General features: G+C 41.8%; 1 protein-coding gene across 3 annotated transcripts; it reads right to left on the bottom strand.

Moving 5' to 3' along the window:
- Positions 1-8,582: 8,582 nt before the first annotated feature.
- On the bottom strand, positions 8,583-22,538 carry LOC142098628 (galanin receptor 2b-like). Of its 3 annotated transcripts, none has more exons than XM_075181463.1 (3): positions 22,477-22,538; positions 9,900-10,290; positions 8,583-9,599 (listed from the first exon to the last, which is right to left on the bottom strand). In XM_075181463.1, the coding sequence occupies exons 2-3, from the start codon at positions 10,271-10,273 to the stop codon at positions 8,864-8,866; spliced, it is 1,110 nt and encodes a 369-aa protein (XP_075037564.1). In that variant the 5' UTR covers positions 10,274-10,290; positions 22,477-22,538; the 3' UTR covers positions 8,583-8,863. The 3 variants fall into 3 exon arrangements, with proteins under 3 accessions (XP_075037564.1, XP_075037563.1, XP_075037565.1); XM_075181462.1 differs by lacking the exon at positions 22,477-22,538 and adding an exon at positions 22,281-22,466; XM_075181464.1 differs by lacking the exon at positions 22,477-22,538 and adding an exon at positions 12,663-12,767.
- Positions 22,539-23,604: the final 1,066 nt, after the last annotated feature.

Below are 23,604 nucleotides of genomic sequence, written 5' to 3'. Positions count from 1 at the left end.
ATTTATCATGCTAATAGCCTCATATCTCCAGGCTCACTATGGAAGTATTGCATAGACCATTGTTCGCAGAAGGGCTTTGTAGAGAGTAAATCCCACGACGTCCGCCACTGTGACTCCCAGTGCCACGCGTAGCCAGAAGGAAGCCGTGCTGAGCTCATGTCATGCAGATAGGGGAAGGCAGTGGTTTACTTCCGCAGTGGTTTACTTCCGCAGTGGAACGCAAGTTTGCGCTCCAAATGCCGAAATTCCTGTCAGTGGAACGCACGTGCGGTCCACTGTGGAAGTAAAGGTCTGAAGATACAGAGGCAGGTAGCAGGCGGCTGCTGCGCCCCCTTGGGCTTGCGCCTTATGCGACAGCACCGCCCGCACCTGCCTAGTTACGGCTCTGGGTGAAAAATCTGTAGCTTGAAATGGATCAGTTCTAAAGCATATCATTTTTTGCTAAGTGCACATTTAGGGGCATATTTAAGAAATAGTGATGGTGCACTATCGTGCACTTACCGTACAATCCACGGCCCTCTGTGTGTCCCGCATATTTGTGAAAGGTGCATCGCAGCAGATATCGTGGATATCTGCTGCTTTGCATTCTGCTTCGTTTTTGGGTGCAGTCACCATTCTACAGTATGGTGACTACTCCCAGCCGCAATCTAACAAGTTCCGAAAAATTGTTTTTTTTTCGGAAACTTGTCATGATAATGTACGTCAGCTGAAGCTGTCGTACATTATCATAAATGAAAAATTTCAGTGCTGTCAGCTCTGCTCCGAAGAACAGAGCTGGACAGCGCATGTGTGGAGGGATCACATGATCCCTCCCTGTCACTCACGGCTTCACAGAGCGGAGATGTTTGTGCGCATGTGCAGTTAGAAGAACTACACATGCGCAATTGCTGTAAGAAGGGAAGAGGACGAGGAGGAGATCCAGAGACAGCGCGTTCTGAAGAGGGGGGTAAGTATGTATTTTTTATCACAGAAACAGCAATTTATCAGAACTGCTGTTTCTGTGCTGGGTTGTACATAAATTTGAGAAATAGTTCAATCCTTATCATTGCGATGAGGATTGAAAACTATTTTTCACTTTATGTGAACATTGATAAATGTGCCCCTTGGGGGTCTATTTATTAAAGTTTTTCCCCTTTGTAAAGCCCCGAAAACACTTTACCGTTAAAATCCTTATGTATTAATCTAGCATAGCAGCAGATATCGGAGATATCTGCTGCTTTGCACCCATTAGCGTTTTTATGAGCACTCCCCATAACAATGTATGGGGAGTGCTCAGTAACGCTATGTATTAAAGACTGGCAGGTGAAGTATTTCTCTTTTTTTACTTGTTAATGTACGCCATCTGAAGCTGGCGCCATCTGAAGCTGGCGTACATTAACATAAGTGAAACATTACACTGAAAACAGCTCTGCTCTGACGAGCAGGGCTGCACAGCGCATGTGTGGAGGGATCTATGATCCCTCCATCACATGCTTCAGGTTCCTGCAGACACGGATCTCTGTGCGCATGCCCGAGTTTACTGGTTGGCGCATGCGCACAGGGATTGAAAGAGGGACGATCGGCACCGCAGAGGGAGGAAAAGAGAAGAATCCAGTGTTAGGTAAGTGTAAGACTTCACAGGAGCAGCCGTTTTTCGGAACGGCTGTTCCTGTGTTGATTTTTAATACATATGAGAAACTTTTCAATCCGCATCTATGTGATGAGCATTGAAAAGTTTCTACAGAAAAAAACGAAGGGTCATAAATAGACCCCTTAGTGAGAGAACGTTTTCCCTCTGTCCTAACACTTCCACCAGTGATGGTCGCCAGTGTCAGCTTTGGCTGGTTTGAAATTTTCCTGTGGAATTACTACAACCATAACCTCACAATGACTGAGAAGTTAGAGTTTGCACAAGTCGTCCTCCTCACCATCAGCAAGGACAATGATGTTACATGTATAAGTGAAGTTGAATAATTTTATTGTTTGAGCTTTCCTCTGATTTGTCAGGTCTTGGAGACAATGACGTATTTTTCAATATGTTAGATCGGGGCCGATGTTCACAGCTTTATCGCCAAAGAGACATCAACTCAACCTTTGTGTACACACTACACACTCGGCTATTGACAGTTCAGAAAGCTGCTGTTGACAACGGTGGCTTGTCATTTAGGGAAGTGTGGATCGCATCTCATGGATTGGAAGCTTTCTTGACTCTTCTTTATAAGGCTGTTGGAGGATAATGGAGATTTGGCAACTATGGCACTGTCTGGTGTTGAATTAACGGTTTCACTTACTACATGACAAAATACACTTTCCCTCACCACATACTAATTTTTGGGAGGATGGGGATATTGTGCTTCTCCGATGCAATCATTTGGACAGAGAAATTTCTTACGAATGGGAGCTGCTAGTACTTCCATGACGGTTTCCTCTCCATCTTCACCGCTTCACTCAATAAAAATTTGTTTGATGTCATTTCATTTTGTGAGGCATTATCTACAAACACAGACTGCTTTGTGTTCTGTGCAGCAGATTGTTTGACACCCATCACACTCTTTTTTTTTACTATTATTAAATAATTTGAAGACACATTACCTTTTGTTTTGCTTCATGACCACTGACACTAGCATTGCTTCTTTTATTATGCAGTGTCCTTAGTGGTGTGGGTTTGCCTGAGCATATTTGCCCTTTCTTCCCATACCAGATATTGTGCTAATGCTTGGTGGTACGTTTTCATTTTCATTTGCCCACCGTTAAGCATGGTATGAGAAAGGACTCTCATCCCTATTACATGAGAAGGCTTAAACTGAACACAGTTGAATTTAAGGAGGGATATAAAGGGTATAGGACTCTTGCTAACAATGATTGGATCACTTTGTAAGATTGCTCTATCTTGAATTATTTGTGCTCTTAATAAAGGAATCTCTGATCAATCAACATTCTAAACGGTTCTCAGTTTCCACGACGCCACTTTACACTAGTGCTGTCACATGATTGTCATACTCCAAAATAGTCACAGGATATACATTGTGTTACCCTCTTGTAGGACGTAATGTAGTGTTCTTGAAGTCCTTAGGGTGACTACATAAAGTGGTGTGTCACAATTTTATAAAGGGGATGATAAAGATTCAAGATTTCTTTGACCCCTCCCTTCTTGAGTAGGGAGGGGTCAAAAAAACATTAAAAAGGGTTTTGACAAACACAGTGTATCAGAGCATTTTTCCACCCATCACGCTCAGGACCCCCCCTACTCAAGTTTAAGGGCATCAGAAAAGTGGATAAGCCATGGAGGGGGGGGGGGGGAACTACATTAAGTTAATCTCCAAGGAACAGTCAAAATGGATCTTCAATTTGAGGACCTTAGTACCTAATGATTTTAATATCGACTTTGAATTGAGCCAATTTCTTTAATCATTATCTATCACCCTGCAACCTCTACGGGGCTTGTTAGTATCTCTGCTTCTCGGTAATCTATAAACTCCTCATTACATTTTAGAATTGTCTACTTATACCGTGGATAGGGTACAGCAGTTCAACCATACTGCTAAATCTGAGACTGTATGGTTTAAATCTTTTCTCACACTGATACCTTATTTGTTTATAGAATATCGCAGATTGACACTATGGCATTGTGACAATTCCTGTGCACTGCTATTGACTACATCCTTGTTTAGTAGTATTGGTATTAACATCATGACTACAAAGTGTCGTTAATTCCTCTGAATGGGCGGGCTGGCTGACAACCAACCAATCAACATAGAGCCCCACCTACTGTCATTCACAGCTGGAACCGATAGGATCTTCTGACTGGACCAACCAATCATGGAGGAGCACTGCCACACACGGCACCTTTATAAACTCTCTAATATCCCATGTTGAGCATCCACACATTGGGGCTAGATTTACTAAGCTGCGGGTTTGAAAAAGTGGGGATGTTGCCTATAGCAACCAATGAGATTATAGCTTTCATTTATTTAGTACTTTCTACAAAATGACAGCTAGAATCTGATTGGTTGCTATAGGCAACATCCCCACTTTCTCAAACCCGCAGCTTAGTAAATCTAGCCCATTGACTTTATTGATCTGATTCACTACCGAGACAAATTCGTCCACTGGTTCCACGGAACTTCCACTTATTGGTTGGTCCACCTACAGACTGGAACTCTGAGTATTCGGCTCTTTCTTACCTACCTTATTGAAGCACCTGCCGTGCTTTTCAGCATCGTCTCTATTAGATTACTGCCAGAGGACTTATATATCACACATACCAATCTTGGAATTGACCTAAGGACTGTCCACTGTTTGTCTATTGGTCCTATCCATGTTATTTGTACACTGCTTCATGCTGATGTGTCATTTAGTTCACAAATGTTTATGGTTGAATTTTACTAAGGGTTGCAATCTTTGTTTTGTTTTATACAAGAATTGATATATGATCTATTTTAGCATTTTTACTGTCATAACTGTATTATTAAAATACCTGCCCGCTATTTGGACTATTGTTTACTGATCTGCGCCAAGGGTATTACCTCTATTCCTATTTTTCCTTTTATATCCATTAACCTGTAAGAGAAGATTCAGAGGATACTGAGGTGCCCGTCATAGACTGTGATCCTTCTTACACTCTGCAATAACCGCTAAATAACACATCTAGTTTCCTAACCTCAAACGGTAAAGTTAATTGATTGATTAAATGGTTGCCAGGTTACGTAATTGCCTTAATGAGATTAATTTGCAATAATCGTTGCAAACTGTGCACAGCTAAATTGTACAATACAGGTGTGAACTGCGAGAGGCCCATCATTAGCGCCCTCTTATAGTCCTGCTCCCATTGGGTAATATTAAGGTGTTATTCAGAAGCCGATGTAAACACAATTACACAAACCTGCTTAGTGAATGGCTCAATATATTTTGTTTTTCTAAATTAGAATTTGTTTGACGTTACCTGTGAAAGCGACATGGATCCACGTTTAACATAATTTGATTTAGACGAGCAGATTCCGAGAAAGTGTCTTAAGCAAACTGCTCAGTAAATCGTACAGGCGACATTAATCCTGGTGCCAGCATGTCTCTGCTGTATAGGAGAGTGGGTCCCTGGAAAATAGAGTGGATGCAAATCTCTTGTGTTTTGCTGTCTGCCACTGTCTCTGCTGTTTCTACTGCATAGTTGCCTACTCTCCCAGAATGTCTGGGAGACTCCCGAATTCTTGGGAGTCCTCCCGAGAGAGCAGGCAGTTCTCCCTGATTCTGGCCAACTGTGTAAACTAAACGGAGGGGCGGGGCCTAGTGACGTCATGGGTGCCCCATCATTGCCCTGCCCCCTGTTTTTATTGGTCCAGAGTAGTGATGACGCGATTCTTTGAGCCCCGCCCCCAAACACCCACCTGCCCCGCGGACCTCCCGGGAATCATCTTGCCCACGTTGGTAAGTATGTTCTACTGCCACTTGTCTGAACAACAGCGGTATGCAGGAATCGGGATCATTGGTGTTCTGAGCAGATTGCTGACGTCAGTTTCAGGGGCTGGGGGTGCAGGGGGGCATCGGCCCCCCAGACCGGTCCCATAGTGGGCCACCTTGGGGTTGGGTCACTGGGCCACCTGCTTTTTATTCCCTTTAAAATGTTCCTAACAGGCTGCTGAGCCTAGTCTTGACCCCCAGGCTAAATATTGCAGCCCTCCCCTGGTCACTTTCCATTTGGAAGGTAACGTGAGCAAATCTGTAATTGTATTAAATTATTTTATTTGGTGAATTTCCCTGATTTTACAACACTTACCTTTTACACCTCAAAAGATACCCAGATCAGATACTAGTGTAGTGCTCTGCAGTAGTTTTGTATAATGTTGTGTACATACAGCTACATAAATTCTCTTTACCATTTTGAAACTGTATGAATTGAAATTAGTTAAAATGAATAAGTTAAATTGATTGAAGGCGGTAGCACGGTTAGGAGGGGAGTGCGTTCCTCGCTCGTACCCCTGGGTACTCCTTCTGTGATGTCACTAGTTCCGAGTGAATTGGCAGGCTGCATAATGGTTCAGCCCACAAAAAATGTCTGCCTCCACTGCACGGAGGTGACAGCTCCACTTTAAATACATTTACACAGAGGATGCCTTCATGTGGAGACCTCTATGTCACTACAAAATCGGGTTAAGATATACAATTGTACAAATCCAATTTACACATTTGCATACCTCCCAATGGTCCCGCTTCTGGAGGGACATCCCGATTTGTGTGCTGCAAAAGGGAGGGGCTTAGCAGGAAAGTGGGTGGAGTTTACGCAGATTTGTGGGTGGGGTCTGGTCTGAATTGGAGTGGGGCTTATTTTGTCCTGCTTTCGGAATTCTAAATGTTGGGTGGTAATGCCTTTGTGAGAAGAACTAATTTTCCTGAGAGCTCTAAAACAGGCCTGTCCAACCTGCGGCCCTCCAGATGTTGTGAAACTACAAGTACCAGCATGCCTTGCCAGTAGATAGCCAGCTGATAGCTGGAAGGGCATGCTGGGACTTGTAGTTTCACAACACCTGGAGGGCCGCAGGTTGAACAGGCCTGCTCTAGAGCCACTCATACACAACATAATACGAGCACAGTGACTGATTTTAGGTTTGCTCAGCAGCAGGTGAAGGGGGGCTGGTTCTGTCATCCGTATGACGCTGATATCTTTGCACACAGAGGTTATAATGTCACATCAGATCTCTAGGGCTTAAATCATAACTCTGTCCTTCTCTCCGAAATCCCAACGTCCACTTTCCGTTCCCCGCTGAAAATCTTCTTGTGGATTTCTACCAGGCAGCTGCCCTTTTCAAATACAGTACTCTTATTATAGACAAATCCACAGAAATCCCTGGAGGGGCCGTGTACAATGTCCGCAGCCGTCCTCATGCATTAAAGACACAGAAGTTACCGCAGCAATGGGTGCAAGTGACATAAATTTCTCTTTAATATATATATATATTTAAAAGAAACCCTTGGTATCACTATGTTATACAAATATTTCCATGTTAGAATACCAAAGTAACATTTACATTATGATTATCTCCTTTATATTGTTATTATTATTATTATCATCATCATCATCATCATCATCATCTATTTATATAGCGCCACTAATTCCGCAGCGCTGTACAGAGAACTCATTCACATCAGTCCCTGCCCCATTGGAGCTTACAGTCTAAATTCCCTACTATAGACACACACTCACACACAGACAGACAGAGAGACAGAGAGGGAGAGACTAGGGTCAATTTTTGATTGCAGCCAATTAACCTACCAGTATGTTTTTATTACAGACCAGTAGTGAATCATGACTCTTTGGCATAAATTTAACTGCGTGATATGTATGTGTTTTGGCTGGTGTAGTGTTTTAATACTTGAGACATCAACTCTTATATGCAAGAAATTGCATTCTATATACTGTAGATAATAAGAGTATTCAGCAGCACATTAAAGATCTGTATACATGTACTTGGCCTGAATATGCGGCTTTATATACGAGCATTTGTTGAACTCATCCGATGGTTATAAGAATAAATGGGGAGATCAAAGATCAGACCAAAAAGCCGGATCCCGTGAGGTTCCGTTAGTGATGGTGGCCCCACACACAGAGATACAGAGTCAAGGGATGAAATGTGTCAGTTAGTTATGAATACACCTGTGCTCCAGCAAAGAGATATGGAAAACAGGCACTGTTAGGGGTCCCTGAGGACGGGAGTTGGGAACCAGTGTTCTAGAACATCGCAAACCTTACCACTCAACAGTCTATTGACACTAGCTATCAGAAAGGAGCTCCGTCCTGATCAGCTGATGATGGCCATGTGACCTTGTTTTCCCACCATTGGTTCTACACCCATATCTACCAGTAGTCACAATTTTACTAGGACAGGACAGATAGTTTGTGGCCCACAGAGGCAACGCCTGCCAGAAAAGGGGCAGGATATTTTGAGAAACAAAGTGGATTGGTGGATTGTAAATGTTGACATGGATGTAATTAAATGGCTAGCAGAGACAGCAACAGTGTAAATACTTAATCTCAGTCTGTGTTGGGATTTAAGTGACCTTTTGCCTTAATATTGTGGAGGCAGACATTTTGTGCGGTAACCAAATGAGAATCACGTCACTTCTATAACCGTCAATAATCCCGATTTCCATGGGACATTGCCGAATTACCATGGCAAAAAATGGGTGCAGCCTATAAATGTGGATGTGATCTTGTTTAAAATGTATATGGTTTGGGAAGATCTGGAGCGTGGCCAAAAATGTCTTAATTTTGGGAATGTATACAGTTTCTGTCTAAACTAGTATTCATAAGAAGTTAGCCTAAAATGCAAGAATACATATTCAATTGCCGTATGGCCCGGTGATTTTACCAGTTCTTAATGGATTAATTTGCTTCCTTCTCATGAACATCGATTCATTCCACAAGATGGCTGCCTCCACCATGTGTAGGTGGGGTGCACATTATGATGATTCTGAACTGCAAAAGTGATCTACTTTTTAATCTGTAAGTTGAAACTTATCAGATGTACATAAAGCGTTTCATTAAATAAACTGCAAAATATCCATCAGGGTTAGGGACAACTATGCCTTGTCAAAAATCTCATTCCAGTCCATAGGGTACAAACATTTTATTAGGGGAATATATTTCAAGGTATTTGTTCTTTAAAAGTCTCGGATGGTATAGTGTCTTCTGCAAAGAGCAATAAGTTAAACTTAGGTACTCTGTAATGGAGATGCTTATCCATCTCAATTAATCTCAACCCCCACAAGGGTAGGCATCTAACAAACCTTTTATCGATACCCACCATACACTCTGACTAATTTTATTCCAGAGAAGGTGCTTTAAATATGGTGCATCTCATTTTTCTTTCAGTCTTTACTCCTCTACTACAAATTATGGGGTGCCCAGTTGTCTGGAGGAGTTGGAATGATTGCCAACTGTCTGTCGTCCGTTTCTCTTTCCATGTTCTTCGTTTATGTGGGAGACTTCTGTGGAGGCGGCGTCGAAACCTGGTTCAGCGTTGGCTGGACTAACCACATGGACCTTGTTCCGACCCTTCTTCCTCAAAAGGCAGCTGAACACTTTCTGGAAGCCTTTACGGAAGTGTTTGGACACTAAAGCATAAACGATCGGGTTTAAGCAAGAGTTGGCGTAAGCCATGCAGTGAGAAAGCAGTCGGAAGGCATACGTAGCTTGGTTAAATGGAAAGTCACCGTAAAGGTAGCACATGACCACCACATGGTGAGGAAGCCAGCATAAGCAGAAAAGAACGGTCACGATAATGATCATCTTGGTCACCTTGCGCTTTGCCTTCTTAGACTCTGACATGTCCTCTAGAGGATCAACAGCAGTCCACAGATATTTAATGGTCCTGGTGTAAGACAGACTTACTATAAGCACAGGGATGACATAACCCACAATGAAGGTGCCAGTATCCATAATTTTGCGAGTTCTCTCTTTCCACCCTGGCATGCAAATGTGGCTGGTCTCAAAGTCCATCAGATCGTAGTAGCTTAAGTATGGCCCAGCAAAGACCACGGAGAGGCCCCATATTATGGCCATGGTAGCGACTGCATTGCACGGCGTTCTCAGTTCCCGGGATCGCAAGGGATAACGGATCGCAAGATATCTACAAAAGAAACAAAAAAATTAGATCAGTTCCCTTTTTCGTTCTGATCACCACATTGTCGTCTTATTGATGCTTGCAAGATGCTAGATTCCTTTCTGATTTTTACTTAATTATATCCAGGTTGTTTATGCTGTGGGACACACATGTATCTTTGGTTTCTACCTCTTTCTAGAGTATACATTTCATTGCTCTTTCAGAAGTTACAATACATTGTTTGATGGGTCCATAGACTTTTATCTAAATTCTCTACAACTTGAGATACCTCTTTATGGGTTCTAGAAATGTGGAAAGACAACATACCTGTCTACAGACACCGCTGCCAGGGTGAAGCTGCTGGCATACATGGTTAGGTAGATGAAGAAGTGGACAGCTTTGCACATGAAAGCACCAAAGACCCAATCTTCCAGGGAGTAGATGGTGGCCTGGAATGGCACGCAGAAGATGATGAAAGAGACATCTGCAACGCTGAGGTTGAGGATGAAGAGGTTCGTGGTGTTGTGAGTCCTCTGTCCGCTCCTCAGAAGGACGGCTAGGACTAGACTGTTCCCCACCGTGCCCAGAAGAAAAATGAGCGAGAAGATAACTGGGACCACCACGCTGGCCGGGTTAAAGAGGCTGAGGTCCGATGAATTCCAGGGGACTGCTAGGCCTGCAAAGTCATCGTGTTCCGACATGGACCCAGCTGGAGGAGCTGTGGGAGGAATGTTAGAAGTTAATTAACATTTAATTGTTCTAGGTGGGCATGTAAAAAAATAAAAAAATAATTTGGGTATAAGTTAGCATACAGCGAGCTGGTAATATCTCCACCTGCTGGGGAACTACAAGTCCATGGAGACTGTATTCCCAACAGAACGGAGCAACTGGGAAATATCCTCAGCTCTGACAGTCTCCTGCAATGTTTGCCTATATTGGTATGGTGACTGGCGGGTATGATGGTACCCTGACAACAGTACTTTAGTGAATACACGTTTTTGTGTTCTATTTTGTATAGATACCCATTGAAGAGCATCTGTCACCTAGACTCATAAGAACACATTTACCAATATTGCATTTAGTATAGCTCACTACCGTCTCAATTTCAGTAGGACTGTCACCCTTCTCTGTCCTGGACGTCCCAGCTCCCATATTGCCCTGTGACTCAGGATTCACTGTGGGTGTGGAGGTAGGAGGCTATTTGTCAGAGCGACCAATGATAGACAGTCTGGTAGCAAATGAGATTGAATGAGCTGCAATTGGATTGGCTGTAGGACTGTGTACCACATACTGTAATGTGCAACTTTTAGAGGGGGGATTCAATTCAACGCAAGGTTTCATAAGAGTCTCGCATGATGGCACTCTGATTGTAATAACAGAAATCTCTCTACCGTAATAACCAGTAATGTGAGCAAGCGCACAAGGCTTCAATGGGACCTCGCACTGAATTAAATTGCCCCTTTATTATTATTATTATTATTATTAAGTGAGACATGATGGAATTCTCATCTCGCATCACTAAGTTTAGCAGTAAACTCATCTGCCAGACTCTCTGAGAGATGTTGTTGTTAGGAAGCCACAATGTTGGCAAACAATTTTGATGATGCTGTCTGGTAGCTACCTCATCATCAGTAAGTATTAAATGTGTATTAAGACGGGGGGACTCAATTTGTGGAAGTGGCAGTAATGAATAGGAGGAGAATCAACTTGGGTAGGTGTTTACCAAATAAACTTGGAGAAGCAAATATTTTTACAGAACTGTACTGATGAGTGTGGGGGCTGGGGTATGGCAAGGGGTGGTCTTCTTTTGTAAAATTTTGTCCCTCTTTTCCCATTCCAGCCCTAATGTAGGCCGCCATTCTTTTGACAAAAAACAGTACTCCTAATAATGCAGTCTGCCAATTCATATCCTTAGAAATATTTCATCATGAAGCTTCTCAGTTACATCCTAGTCAGGTGATTTCTCATGACTACTGGTTCAGCAAACAAAATGGCTGCCTACACCTTGGGTAGGGTTACATGTGCACTTCAAGTAATGTGTTTTCCTGAGCCACAGTTTTATTTGCTTAACTTGGAGTGTTAAGGTTCTGGGGTGTAGTCATTTTGTTTGTCTACAGATTTCAGTTAAGATGACGGCTGACCAATCAGATTCTAGCTATCAGTTATCTTGTACATTCTAGAATATGATAGCTAGAATCTGATTGGTTGCTATGGACAATACCTCTACTTTTATTTTTTTTGAAGGATTGATAAATGTTCCCAGACATGTTGATTGTAAAGTGGGTATAACTCCATATAAAACATCTTTTTACCTTTTTGGCAGCAAGTCTTCCGAAGTTATTTGAAAATAAATATTTTTCCTATATTGGATATTACTTTATTTTTTAGAATAAACATTAGATCTATTTTGTTCTCAATACATAACCAAACCTGCCTATTTCCCATTTTTAATAGTAAAAAAAAAAGTACCAAATGAACACTAGCTAGGCAGCGATAAAAGAAAATCCATGAACTTCATCTAATGCAGGAAAATATCATTTATTATCCGCTGTGCACAATCTCTTTGTGGCATGATCATTCTATTACAAGTCGCTTTTTAATAAGAACCGTGGATTCAGAACGCCGACTTTAATCAAGACACTCGGCACGTTATCCCCTGGGACACATAGGAAGCCCCTGACATTTGCTGGCACAACATTTCGTGGAGGAAATTTTGGATTTTGTTTTAATCAAACAAAATCATTTCAGTAATAAAATAAGAACTTTCACTTACTGATACATTTGATTTTTATAATAAATGAATATGAAAGATAAAGGCTTGGAATTAATTCACCTTATATCGAGTCATCTGTATTTAGGAGATTACAACTCAGTATATGGATCCAGAGATAATCACCTGGGATAGCTCACAGAGATCCATGTAGGATAAGTGTACATTGGTAGGATATGCACGTAATGACCTATTAATATCACCTATAAACATTATCACCAATGGATGGCTTATCTGTATAGCTTTATATCACTATTATCACCTACAGCATCATGACTTCTGCAAACATGACATTTTCTTGTAAACATCCAGCGTCTCACCCCCTCATTCTCCTCTCTCCGTGGGAGAGAACATTGCAGAGCACCGGGATATCCATCCATAGACGTGTAACTGTTTCAGCAGGGAGCCTGGCAATGGATCAGAGAAACGTCTTTATTTCTATTCATGCTCTAACTTGTGTCATCTGGAGTCCTTATCACATCCCCAGTTTACTGCTTATACTATATATACCGTGGCCACCAATAACAATATATAACATTATGATAGTAATGTTGGTTAACCCATTCACCTGTTTTATTTTGGGATGTAGGTTTGTGAAGGATTTTCAATATATATATATATATGTAAGATAATGCACCCCCTACTATAAATTATAAGGATATCCCGTGATCAGATAAAGGCAGGAGACAGCAGACCAATTCTCTTACAAATTATCTCCTTTTCAAAAGCTCTCTGCTTGGAAAAACTGGCTGTCAGACACAGTCTGCTACACAGACACAGAGTTGCAGCTCTCAGCAAGTCATGTGATGGCAGAGGGGCGAGAGGGTAATATTGCTGTGCAGACAGAGCGCAGAAGGGCGTTCCAAATACTGAGTCCTTGGTCACTGCGCAAGGCATATTTGTCCATTGAAAGTAGTTGATTCCTAACTTTTGGCCCCGGCCCCTGACTTTTGACCCGGCCCCTAACTTTTGACCCTGGCTCCTAGCATTTTTTTCTGCACACATTAGACGTCCTGTTCCTGTGGACAGGAAATCATATTAAATTGTACCACATAATGACAAAGCAACTGGCCAGGCTTTATACAACAAGGCATATCTTAGTTTAGATTTAGTGACCCGTTAAAGAGAGCCCGTCACATTCCTGCGTATTAGTGACTTTTGTACGCTCCCTGGTGATTTCTTTTAGTCAAACACAAATGCGTCACGTTCTCTTTAAGCGTCCAACCTGACACGAGCAATATAAAACACATCCCAGAGGACCATCCTTCTACTTCAGAGCATATATTAAACCATATGAAATTATAGCGTGCCGGGAGACCCAGATTTCACGGTCTACAGTTATGTGTAATAACTGTAATTTCAGCTTGATGGAATTTGATCTGTCATGTGTGATGAGGCGCTGACCTGCATGGGAATTACATTCCGGTTTGCAGATCTACTTTCATTTTATTGACATAATTTACATTTAAATACTGTATGTCGAGATCTCCTCCTGTACAGATTTGTTAATGTCCCCTGCAGGCCATAAGGGCGGCCATTTTGTCACATCACTGACAGTGACAGGAGCCAGTGACATCACTGAGGCACTGCGTCTCACAAATATGGGTTCCATTTACAAGATGGTTGGCGGAGGATTGTGAGGAGTGAACATTTAACTTTAAATTAGGTACTGATAGATTTACTTTGTTATACAGATGTCCCGTAAACATACAGTATACAAGGGCTGGCTGGCAAATTTTAGCCCGGGGACGAGAATCGGCTCTCACCCTATTAGTAACATTTTTGAAGTGTTGCCTATCGCTGATCTACAACATTCTAGAAAATGATAGCTAGAATTTGAATGGTTGCTATGGGCAACACCTCCACTTTTCCTTATAAGGTTTTCAGAAATCTACCCCCAGGAGTAATTTCAATTGATAATGGATGTACATCATCCTTGGCTCCTTATATGATCCAGCAGGCCCCTTAACTCTACATTATTTTGCCCACCGCTGGTGCATCAATTTGATAGAAAATATACATTTATATACATAGTATATTTAACAAACAGTATCTTTATAAGCACCGTCGTGCATGTTATTTTGCCAGTGTATAACTATTATCCATGGACCACAGTAGTAGGGTGCCCCCTAGTGGCAGAATTGCCAGGATAAAGTTGCTTTTTTGACTTTATCAAACAATACATTCTGGTAAAGCGGTTCTCATCTCAAACTCTCACATTACTCAGAAACATAACATCGGGATAAACGTATCTTACTCTATAAATAAGGATGATTTCAGCATCATGTACATTTAAAATGCCCCATTTGCAAATGTTTGTGCTCCGAGTTCAGCTGAAGGTGGATGGGTTGAAAGTGTTGGAGGGATAAAGTGTGCAAAACATTTCATCACGGAGCACGATGTGATGTTGTTCATTATATGGAGTCCTCTGTGTTAAATCTGAAACCTATTGATAGAACACTAAATAGACATCAAACACTGAATATAAAAGCACTCTCAACGGTCAAAGCAACAGGGACGGGTCTATTCCTGCACAATGACACAAGGGGGACTCGTGGTCACACAATGACACAAGAGGGACTCATGGTCACACAATGACACAAGGTGGACTCGTGGTCACACAATGACACAAGGGGGACTCGTGGTCACACAATGACACAAAGTGGACTCATGGTCACACAATGACACATGGTGGACTCGTGGTCACACAATGACACAAGGTGGACTCGTGGTCACACAATGACACAAGGGAGACTCGTGGTCACACAATGACACAAGGTGGACTCGTGGTCACACAATGACACAAGGTGGACTCGTGGTCACACAATGTCACAAGGTGGACTCATGGTCACACAATGACACAAGGGAGACTCGTGGTCACACAATGACACAAGGTGGACTCATGGTCACACAATGACACAAGGTGGACTCGTGGTCACACAATGACACAAGGGAGACTCGTGGTCACACAATGACACAAGGTGGACTCGTGGTCACACAATGACATAAGGTGGACTCGTGGTCACACAATGACAGAAGGGAGACTCGTGGTCACACAATGACATAAGGTGGACTCGTGGTCACACAATGACATAAGGTGGACTCGTGGTCACACAATGACATAAGGTGGACTCGTGGTCACACAATGACACAAGGGAGACTCGTGGTCACACAATGACACAAGGGGACTCGTGGTCACACAATGAAACAAGGGAGACTCGTGGTCACACAATGACACAAGGGAGACTCGTGGTCACACAATGACATAAGGTGGACTCGTGGTCACACAATGACATAAGGTGGACTCGTGGTCACACAATGAAACAAGGGAGACTCGTGGTCACACAATGACACAAGGGGACTCGTGGTCACACAATGAAACAAGGGGGACTCGTGGTCACACAATGACACAAGGGAGACTCGTGGTCACACAATGACACAAGGGGACTCGTGGTCACACAATGAAACAAGGGAGACTCGTGGTCACACAATGACACAAGGGGACTCGTGGTCACACAATGAAACAAGGGAGACTTGTGGTCACACAATGACACAAGGGGACTCGTGGTCACACAATGAAACAAGGGAGACTTGTGGTCACACAATGACACAAGGGAGACTCGTGGTCACACAATGACACAAGGGGGACTCGTGGTCACACAATGACACAAGGGGGCTCATGGTCACACAATGACACAAGGGGGCTCGTGGTCACACAATGACACAAGGGGGCTCGTGGTCACACAATGCCACAAGGTGCACTTGTGGTCACACAATGACACAACGGGGACTCGTGGTCACACAATGACACAAGGGAGACTCGTGGTCACACAATGACACAAGGGAGACTCGTGGTCACACAATGACACAAGGGAGACTCGTGGTCACACAATGACACAAGGGAGACTCGTGGTCACACAATGACACAAGGGAGACTCGTGGTCACACAATGACACAAGGTTGTAATTGTAAGATCAGCTGTCTTCAAATGTTATGACAGAACAAGTGACATTTTTGGGATGTTTGAGATATGATGAGACTGCACCTAGGTACTCTTACATTTTTAATAGTCAATAGGAGTAATTTACTACCTTTTATTTAGGGAAAAACCTTCCATTATAAGTCAAACTGTTCAGTAGTAAAAAGCAGTCACTGGAAAATGGGACATGTGAAATCCTTAGTGATACCTAATATGTGGACAGGTAACTTTCACAATGTTTTGAAGCATCTCCCATTGCCCGAGTAGCTTTATTATCAGACTATTATTATAATACCATCAGACTATTACTATGACACCATCAGACTATTACTATGACACTGTCAGACTATTACTATGATACTATCAGACCATTACTATGACACCATCAGACCATTACTATGACACCATCAGACCATTACTATGACACCATCAGACTATTACTATGACACTGTCAGACTATTACTATGATACTATCAGACCATTACTATGACACCATCAGACCATTACTATGATACCATCAGACTATTACTATGACACCATCAGACTATTACTATGATACCATCAGACTATTACTATGATACCATCAGACTATTACTATGACACCGTCAGACTATTACTATGACACTGTCAGACTATTACTATGATACTATAAGACCATTACTATGACACCATCAGACCATTACTATGACACCATCAGACCATTACTATGACACCATCAGACCATTACTATGACACCATCAGACTATTACTATGATACCATCAGACTATTACTATGATACCATCAGACTATTACTATGATACCATCAGACTATTACTATGATACCATCAGACTATTACTATGACACCATCAGACTATTACTATGACACCATCAGACTATTACTATGATACTATAAGACCATTACTATGATACCATCAGACTATTACTATGACACCATCAGACTATTACTATGATACCATCAGACTATTACTATGATACCATCAGACTATTACTATGACACCATCAGACTATTACTATGACACTGTCAGACTATTACTATGACACCATCAGACTATTACTATGACACCATCAGACTATTACTATGATACCATCAGACTATTACTATGATACCATCAGACTATTACTATGACACCATCAGACTATTACTATGACACTGTCAGACTATTACTATGATACTATCAGACCATTACTATGATACTATCAGACCATTACTATGATACCATCAGACTATTACTATGATACCATCAGACTATTACTATGACACCATCAGACTATTACTATGATACCATCAGACTATTACTATGATACCATCAGACTATTACTATGACACCATCAGACTATTACTATGATACCATCAGACTATTACTATAACACCATCAGACTATTACTATGACACTGTCAGACTATTACTATGATACTATCAGACCATTACTATGATACTATCAGACCATTACTATGATATCATCAGACTATTACTATGACACCATCAGACCATTACTATGACACAATCAGACTATTACTATGACACCATCAGACCATTACTATGATACTATCAGACCATTACTATGATACCATCAGACTATTACTATGATACCATCAGACCATTACTATGATACTATCAGACCATTACTATGGCACCATCAGACTATTACTATGACACCATCAGACCATTACTATGACACCATCAGACTATTACTATGATACCATCAGACCATTACTATGATACTATCAGACTCTTACTATGACACCATCAGACCATTACTATGACACCATCAGACTATTACTATGATACTATCAGACTATTACTATGACATCATCAGACTATTACTATGATACCATCAGACCATTACTATGACACCATTAGACTATTACTATGATACTATCAGACCATTACTATGACACCATCAGACTATTACTATGACACCGTCAGACTATTACTATGACACCATCAGACTATTACTATGATACTATCAGACCATTACTATGACACCATCAGACTATTACTATGACACCGTCAGACTATTACTATGACACAATCAGACCATTACTATGACACCATCAGACCATTACTATGATACCATCAGACTATTACTATGATACTATCAGACCATTACTATGACACAATCAGACTATTACTATGATACTATCAGACTATTACTATGATACCATCAGACCATTACTATGATACCATCAGACTATTACTATGATACTATCAGACCATTACTATGGCACCATCAGACCATTACTATGACACCGTCAGACTATTACTATGACACCATCAGACTATTACTATGATACTATAAGACCATTACTATGATACCATCAGATTTTTACTATGACACTGTCAGACTATTACTATGATACCATCAGACTATTACTATGATACTATCAGACCATTACTATGATACCATCAGACCATTACTATGATACTATCAGACCATTACTATGGCACCATCAGACTGTTACTATGACACCATCAGACCATTACTATGACACCATCAGACCATTACTATGATACCATCAGACTATTACTATGATACTATCAGACCATTACTATGACACCATCAGACTATTACTATGATACTATCAGACTATTACTATGATACTATCAGACCATTACTATGATACTATCAGACTATTACTATGATACTATCAGACCATTACTATGATACCATCAGACTATTACTATGATACTATCAGACCATTACTATGACACCATCAGACTATTACTATGATACTATCAGACCATTACTATGATACCATCAGACTATTACTATGATACTATCAGACCATTACTATAATACCATCAGACTATTACTATGATACTATCAGACCATTACTATGACACCATCAGACTATTACTATGACACCATCAGACTATTACTATGACACTGTCAGACTATTACTATGATACTATCAGACTATTACTATGATACTATCAGACCATTACTATGACACCATCAGACTATTACTATGATACCATCAGACCATTACTATGATACTATCAGACCATTACTATGGCACCATCAGACTATTACTATGATACCATCAGACTATTACTATGGCACCATTAGACCATTACTATGACACCATCAGACTATTACTATGATACTATCAGACCATTACTATGACACCATCAGACTATTACTATGATACTATCAGACTATTACTATGATACTATCAGACCATTACTATGATACTATCAGACTATTACTATGATACTATCAGACCATTACTATGATACCATCAGACTATTACTATGATACTATCAGACCATTACTATGACACCATCAGACTATTACTATGATACTATCAGACCATTACTATGATACCATCAGACTATTACTATGATACTATCAGACCATTACTATAATACCATCAGACTATTACTATGATACTATCAGACCATTACTATGACACCATCAGACTATTACTATGACACCATCAGACTATTACTATGACACTGTCAGACTATTACTATGATACTATCAGACTATTACTATGATACTATCAGACCATTACTATGACACCATCAGACTATTACTATGATACCATCAGACCATTACTATGATACTATCAGACCATTACTATGGCACCATCAGACTATTACTATGATACCATCAGACTATTACTATGATACTATCAGACCATTACTATGATACCATCAGACCATTACTATGATACTATCAGACCATTACTATGATACTATCAGACCATTACTATGGAACCATCAGACTATTACTATGATACCATCAGACCATTACTATGACACCATCAGACTATTACTATGGCACCATTAGACCATTACTATGACACCATCAGACCATTACTATGATACCATCAGACCATTACTATGATACTATCAGACTGTTACTATGACACCATCAGACCATTACTATGATACTATCAGACCATTACTATGACACCATCAGACTATTACTATGACACCATCAGACTATTACTATGACACTGTCAGACTATTACTATGATACTATCAGACCATTACTGGGAATATCTCTTTATGATAAATATCTCATTACTCTGAATCACTGGTGAGTGCACACTGTGCTGCAGATTCACGTATTGTGTTCCCTCATTGTCCAGCGTGCAGATGATTTTTCTATATTTCTGCCAGTTTCAAAATTATGCCACAAGTGAGTTGGGATAATGAGCAGGAGAATTAGTAACCTTCTATCTACAGTCGTCAGTTAACAGATGTCTAACCATACAGGGCAGTGCCAATATCCCTGCCACGTCTGTACTGTACACATGGAGATCTAACATGTGCCACACTGCCAGGTAACCGGAGAACGTTTACTATAGTATGGAAGAGCTGGCGGGCATTACAACGTACAGTGTGCACTGCGCCAATACACACACACACACCCTTATTACTTACCAAGTGTCTCAAATAGTGCTCAGTGTTTATTGGTTAAATATCACAGTACTGGTACAGAACATGTCATACATCTGCCCTATGTGTGTACCATGTCATACATCTGTATCATGTCATACACCTGTACCATGTCATACATCTGTACCATGTCATACACCTGTACCATGTCATAATGTCATACATCTGTATCATGTCATACACCTGTACCATGTCATACACCTGCCCTATGTGTGTACCATGTCATACATCTGTATCATGTCATACACCTGTACCATGTCATACATCTGTACCATGTCATACACCTGTACCATGTCATAATGTCATACATCTGTACCATGTCATACATCTGTATCATGTCATACACCTGCCCTATGTGTGTACCATGTCATACATCTGTATCATGTCATACACCTGTACCATGTCATACACCTGTACCATGTCATACATCTGTACCATGTCATACACCTGTACCATGTCATAATGTCATACATCTGTACCATGTCATACATCTGTATCATGTCATACACCTGTACCATGTCATACATCTGTATCATGTCATACACCTGTACCATGTCATACATCTGTATCATGTCATACACCTGTACCATGTCATACATCTGTATCATGTCATACACCTGTACCATGTCATACATCTGTCCCATGTGTGTACCATGTCATACACCTGTCCCATGTGCGTACCATATCATACACCTGTAGCATGCCATACACCTGTCCCATGTGTGTACCATGTCATACATCTGTCCCATGTGTGTACCATGTCATACATCTGTCCCATGTGTGTACCATGTCATACACCTGTCCCATGTGTGTACCATGTCCTACACCTGTCCCATGTGTGTACCATGTCATACACCTGACCCATGTGTGTACCATGTCATACACCTGACCCATGTGTGTACCATGTCATACACCTGATTCAGCTAGTCATAGATTTCATAGTATCTCTGCTTTGTTTATTTCCTATTATAAATGAGTCTTCAGCTTAATCGATCTGTACAGAGCATGCTGGGACTTCTAGTTTCACAACAGCCACACATTACTTAGCACCCCTAAGGACCTTTTCTCTGCTCCGGGCAGTGGTTTTACTACATCACCCCCCCCCTCCTCCCCCCAACCACATCACTCACAGATGCTCCTGTCCCTAATATATAGTATAATTATATTATATAGTTAGATATCCCCAGTGCCCTAAATGTGTCTATTGGTCACTTCCCTGAATACCAGTATATCCTGCAATCAGTCTTCCAGATCCCAGTACAATCTGCCCAGATTCCGCTCCATAAAGTTGAGAGAATCCTTGATTTCTCTCGCTTGCGTCCTGCTGTACACACCTGGCAGCTACGTTGCCCCAGAAGTGCCCATACAGTCATAAGGTTAGATCCTCACTGTCACATTGCCCACCAGTCTTTGGCTCTGTAACCACTAAATGCCCTGCACTACCAGTATCTATCACCCCAATGCCCTGCACATTACACACAGATCTGACCTTGCATCAGTCATCTGCTCTGCCAGCTCCCAGCACACAGGGCACAGCTGTACTTACCCATCCACTACAGTTCTCAGTCCCAGTGGTGACACAATGCACATTCCATAGAGGGCAGAAGGTTGTACATCCAGTGATAACCTGATCTCTCTAGGACACCGTGCTCAGGTATCAGCTCAGTACATAGCAGCTTAGAGTCCGAGCCCAGGCACACAGCAGAACTGCTCTGTCCTCTCCTGCTGCCAGCCTGGCTTACCTTGTATAGGATGTGTGACTGCTCCGCCTCTGCCTGCCAGGCTCACACAAGCACAGCCTCCGATAAATCCTCCAACGCGGAGAGGAAAGGGTGAGATGGGGAACAGTGGAGAGAGGGGGGCATGGAAGTGACAATAGGGGGGAGGGATAATGCTAAAAGTCATCCAAGAGGAAAAGAAACAGACTGCAATAAACATATGTCATATATACAAATAAAGTCTAAACTCCTCTATTAACACTTTGGGTTAGTGTCGTTATTGAGCCATTGTAAAGAAACTTGGCGAGGATTTTATTTGCTGGGAGGAACATTTTAAAGGTTAATATTTATCTATTTTTAATGCTATTCCTGTACAAAATTAGCTTCTTCTTTATATGCTACCATGAAAACATTAGAAGACTCCTAGCTTAACATAAAAAAGGAAAATGTATTTAAAACCATTTACGGTATTTGATAAAACCTCAATCCAGGGCCTGATCAGTCAATAGGCTGACCAGGCTGCAGCCTGGGGCGCTGGAGCCTGGGGGGGCGCAGCGCCACCGAGATATTTTTTGTTTGTTTGTTTTCTAAATGTGGCAGCCGGAGTCATCGGGACCACCCCTGGGCTAAAGGAGCGGTCCCGACTGTCACTATCACATGACAGGCAGTCTGGCAGCGATCGCTGCTAGCTGCCTGTCAGTGTGGCCGCGGGTGCTTCTTACTCTAAGAAGCACCCGTGGCCTCACTGACAAGCAGCTAGCAGCGATCGCTGCCAGACTGCCTGTCATACACAGCGCTGAAGAGAGGACTCCACAGCATGTAAGTCCGTTCTAATGTCTCGAGGGTAGGGGCGTCAGATGGGCAGGTGAGGTGCTAAAGGGGGCAGGTGAGGTCGCTGAAGGGGGCAGGTGAGGTCGCTGAAGGGGGCAGGTGAGGTCGCTGAAGGGGGCAGGTGAGGTGGCTGGAGGGGGGGGGGGGGGGCACTACACCTGAAATAGCCTAGGGCGGCCGGAACCCTTAATCGGGCACTGCCTCAATCACAAATGTTATGACCATGAGGGTTATTACCGTATTTCCCCATGTATAAGACGCACCTTTTTCCCCAAAGTTTTGGGTCTAAAAACTGGGTGCACCTTATACAGTGGTAGTAGC

This window comes from Mixophyes fleayi, chromosome 7, assembly GCF_038048845.1.
Source record: "Mixophyes fleayi isolate aMixFle1 chromosome 7, aMixFle1.hap1, whole genome shotgun sequence".
Taxonomy (NCBI): Eukaryota; Metazoa; Chordata; class Amphibia; order Anura; family Limnodynastidae; genus Mixophyes; species Mixophyes fleayi.
The sequence above is the reverse complement of the archived record's forward strand: the minus strand, read 5'-3'. Positions and strand labels throughout refer to the sequence as shown.

What these genes read in the sequence shown, in the direction of transcription:
- LOC142098628 (XM_075181462.1), bottom strand. An exon ending in GCAGCGGTGTCTGTAGACAG is followed by an intron (nt 9,600 to 9,899) that starts GTATGTTGTCTT and finishes TTTCTTTTGTAG; the next exon opens with ATATCTTGCGATCCGTTATC.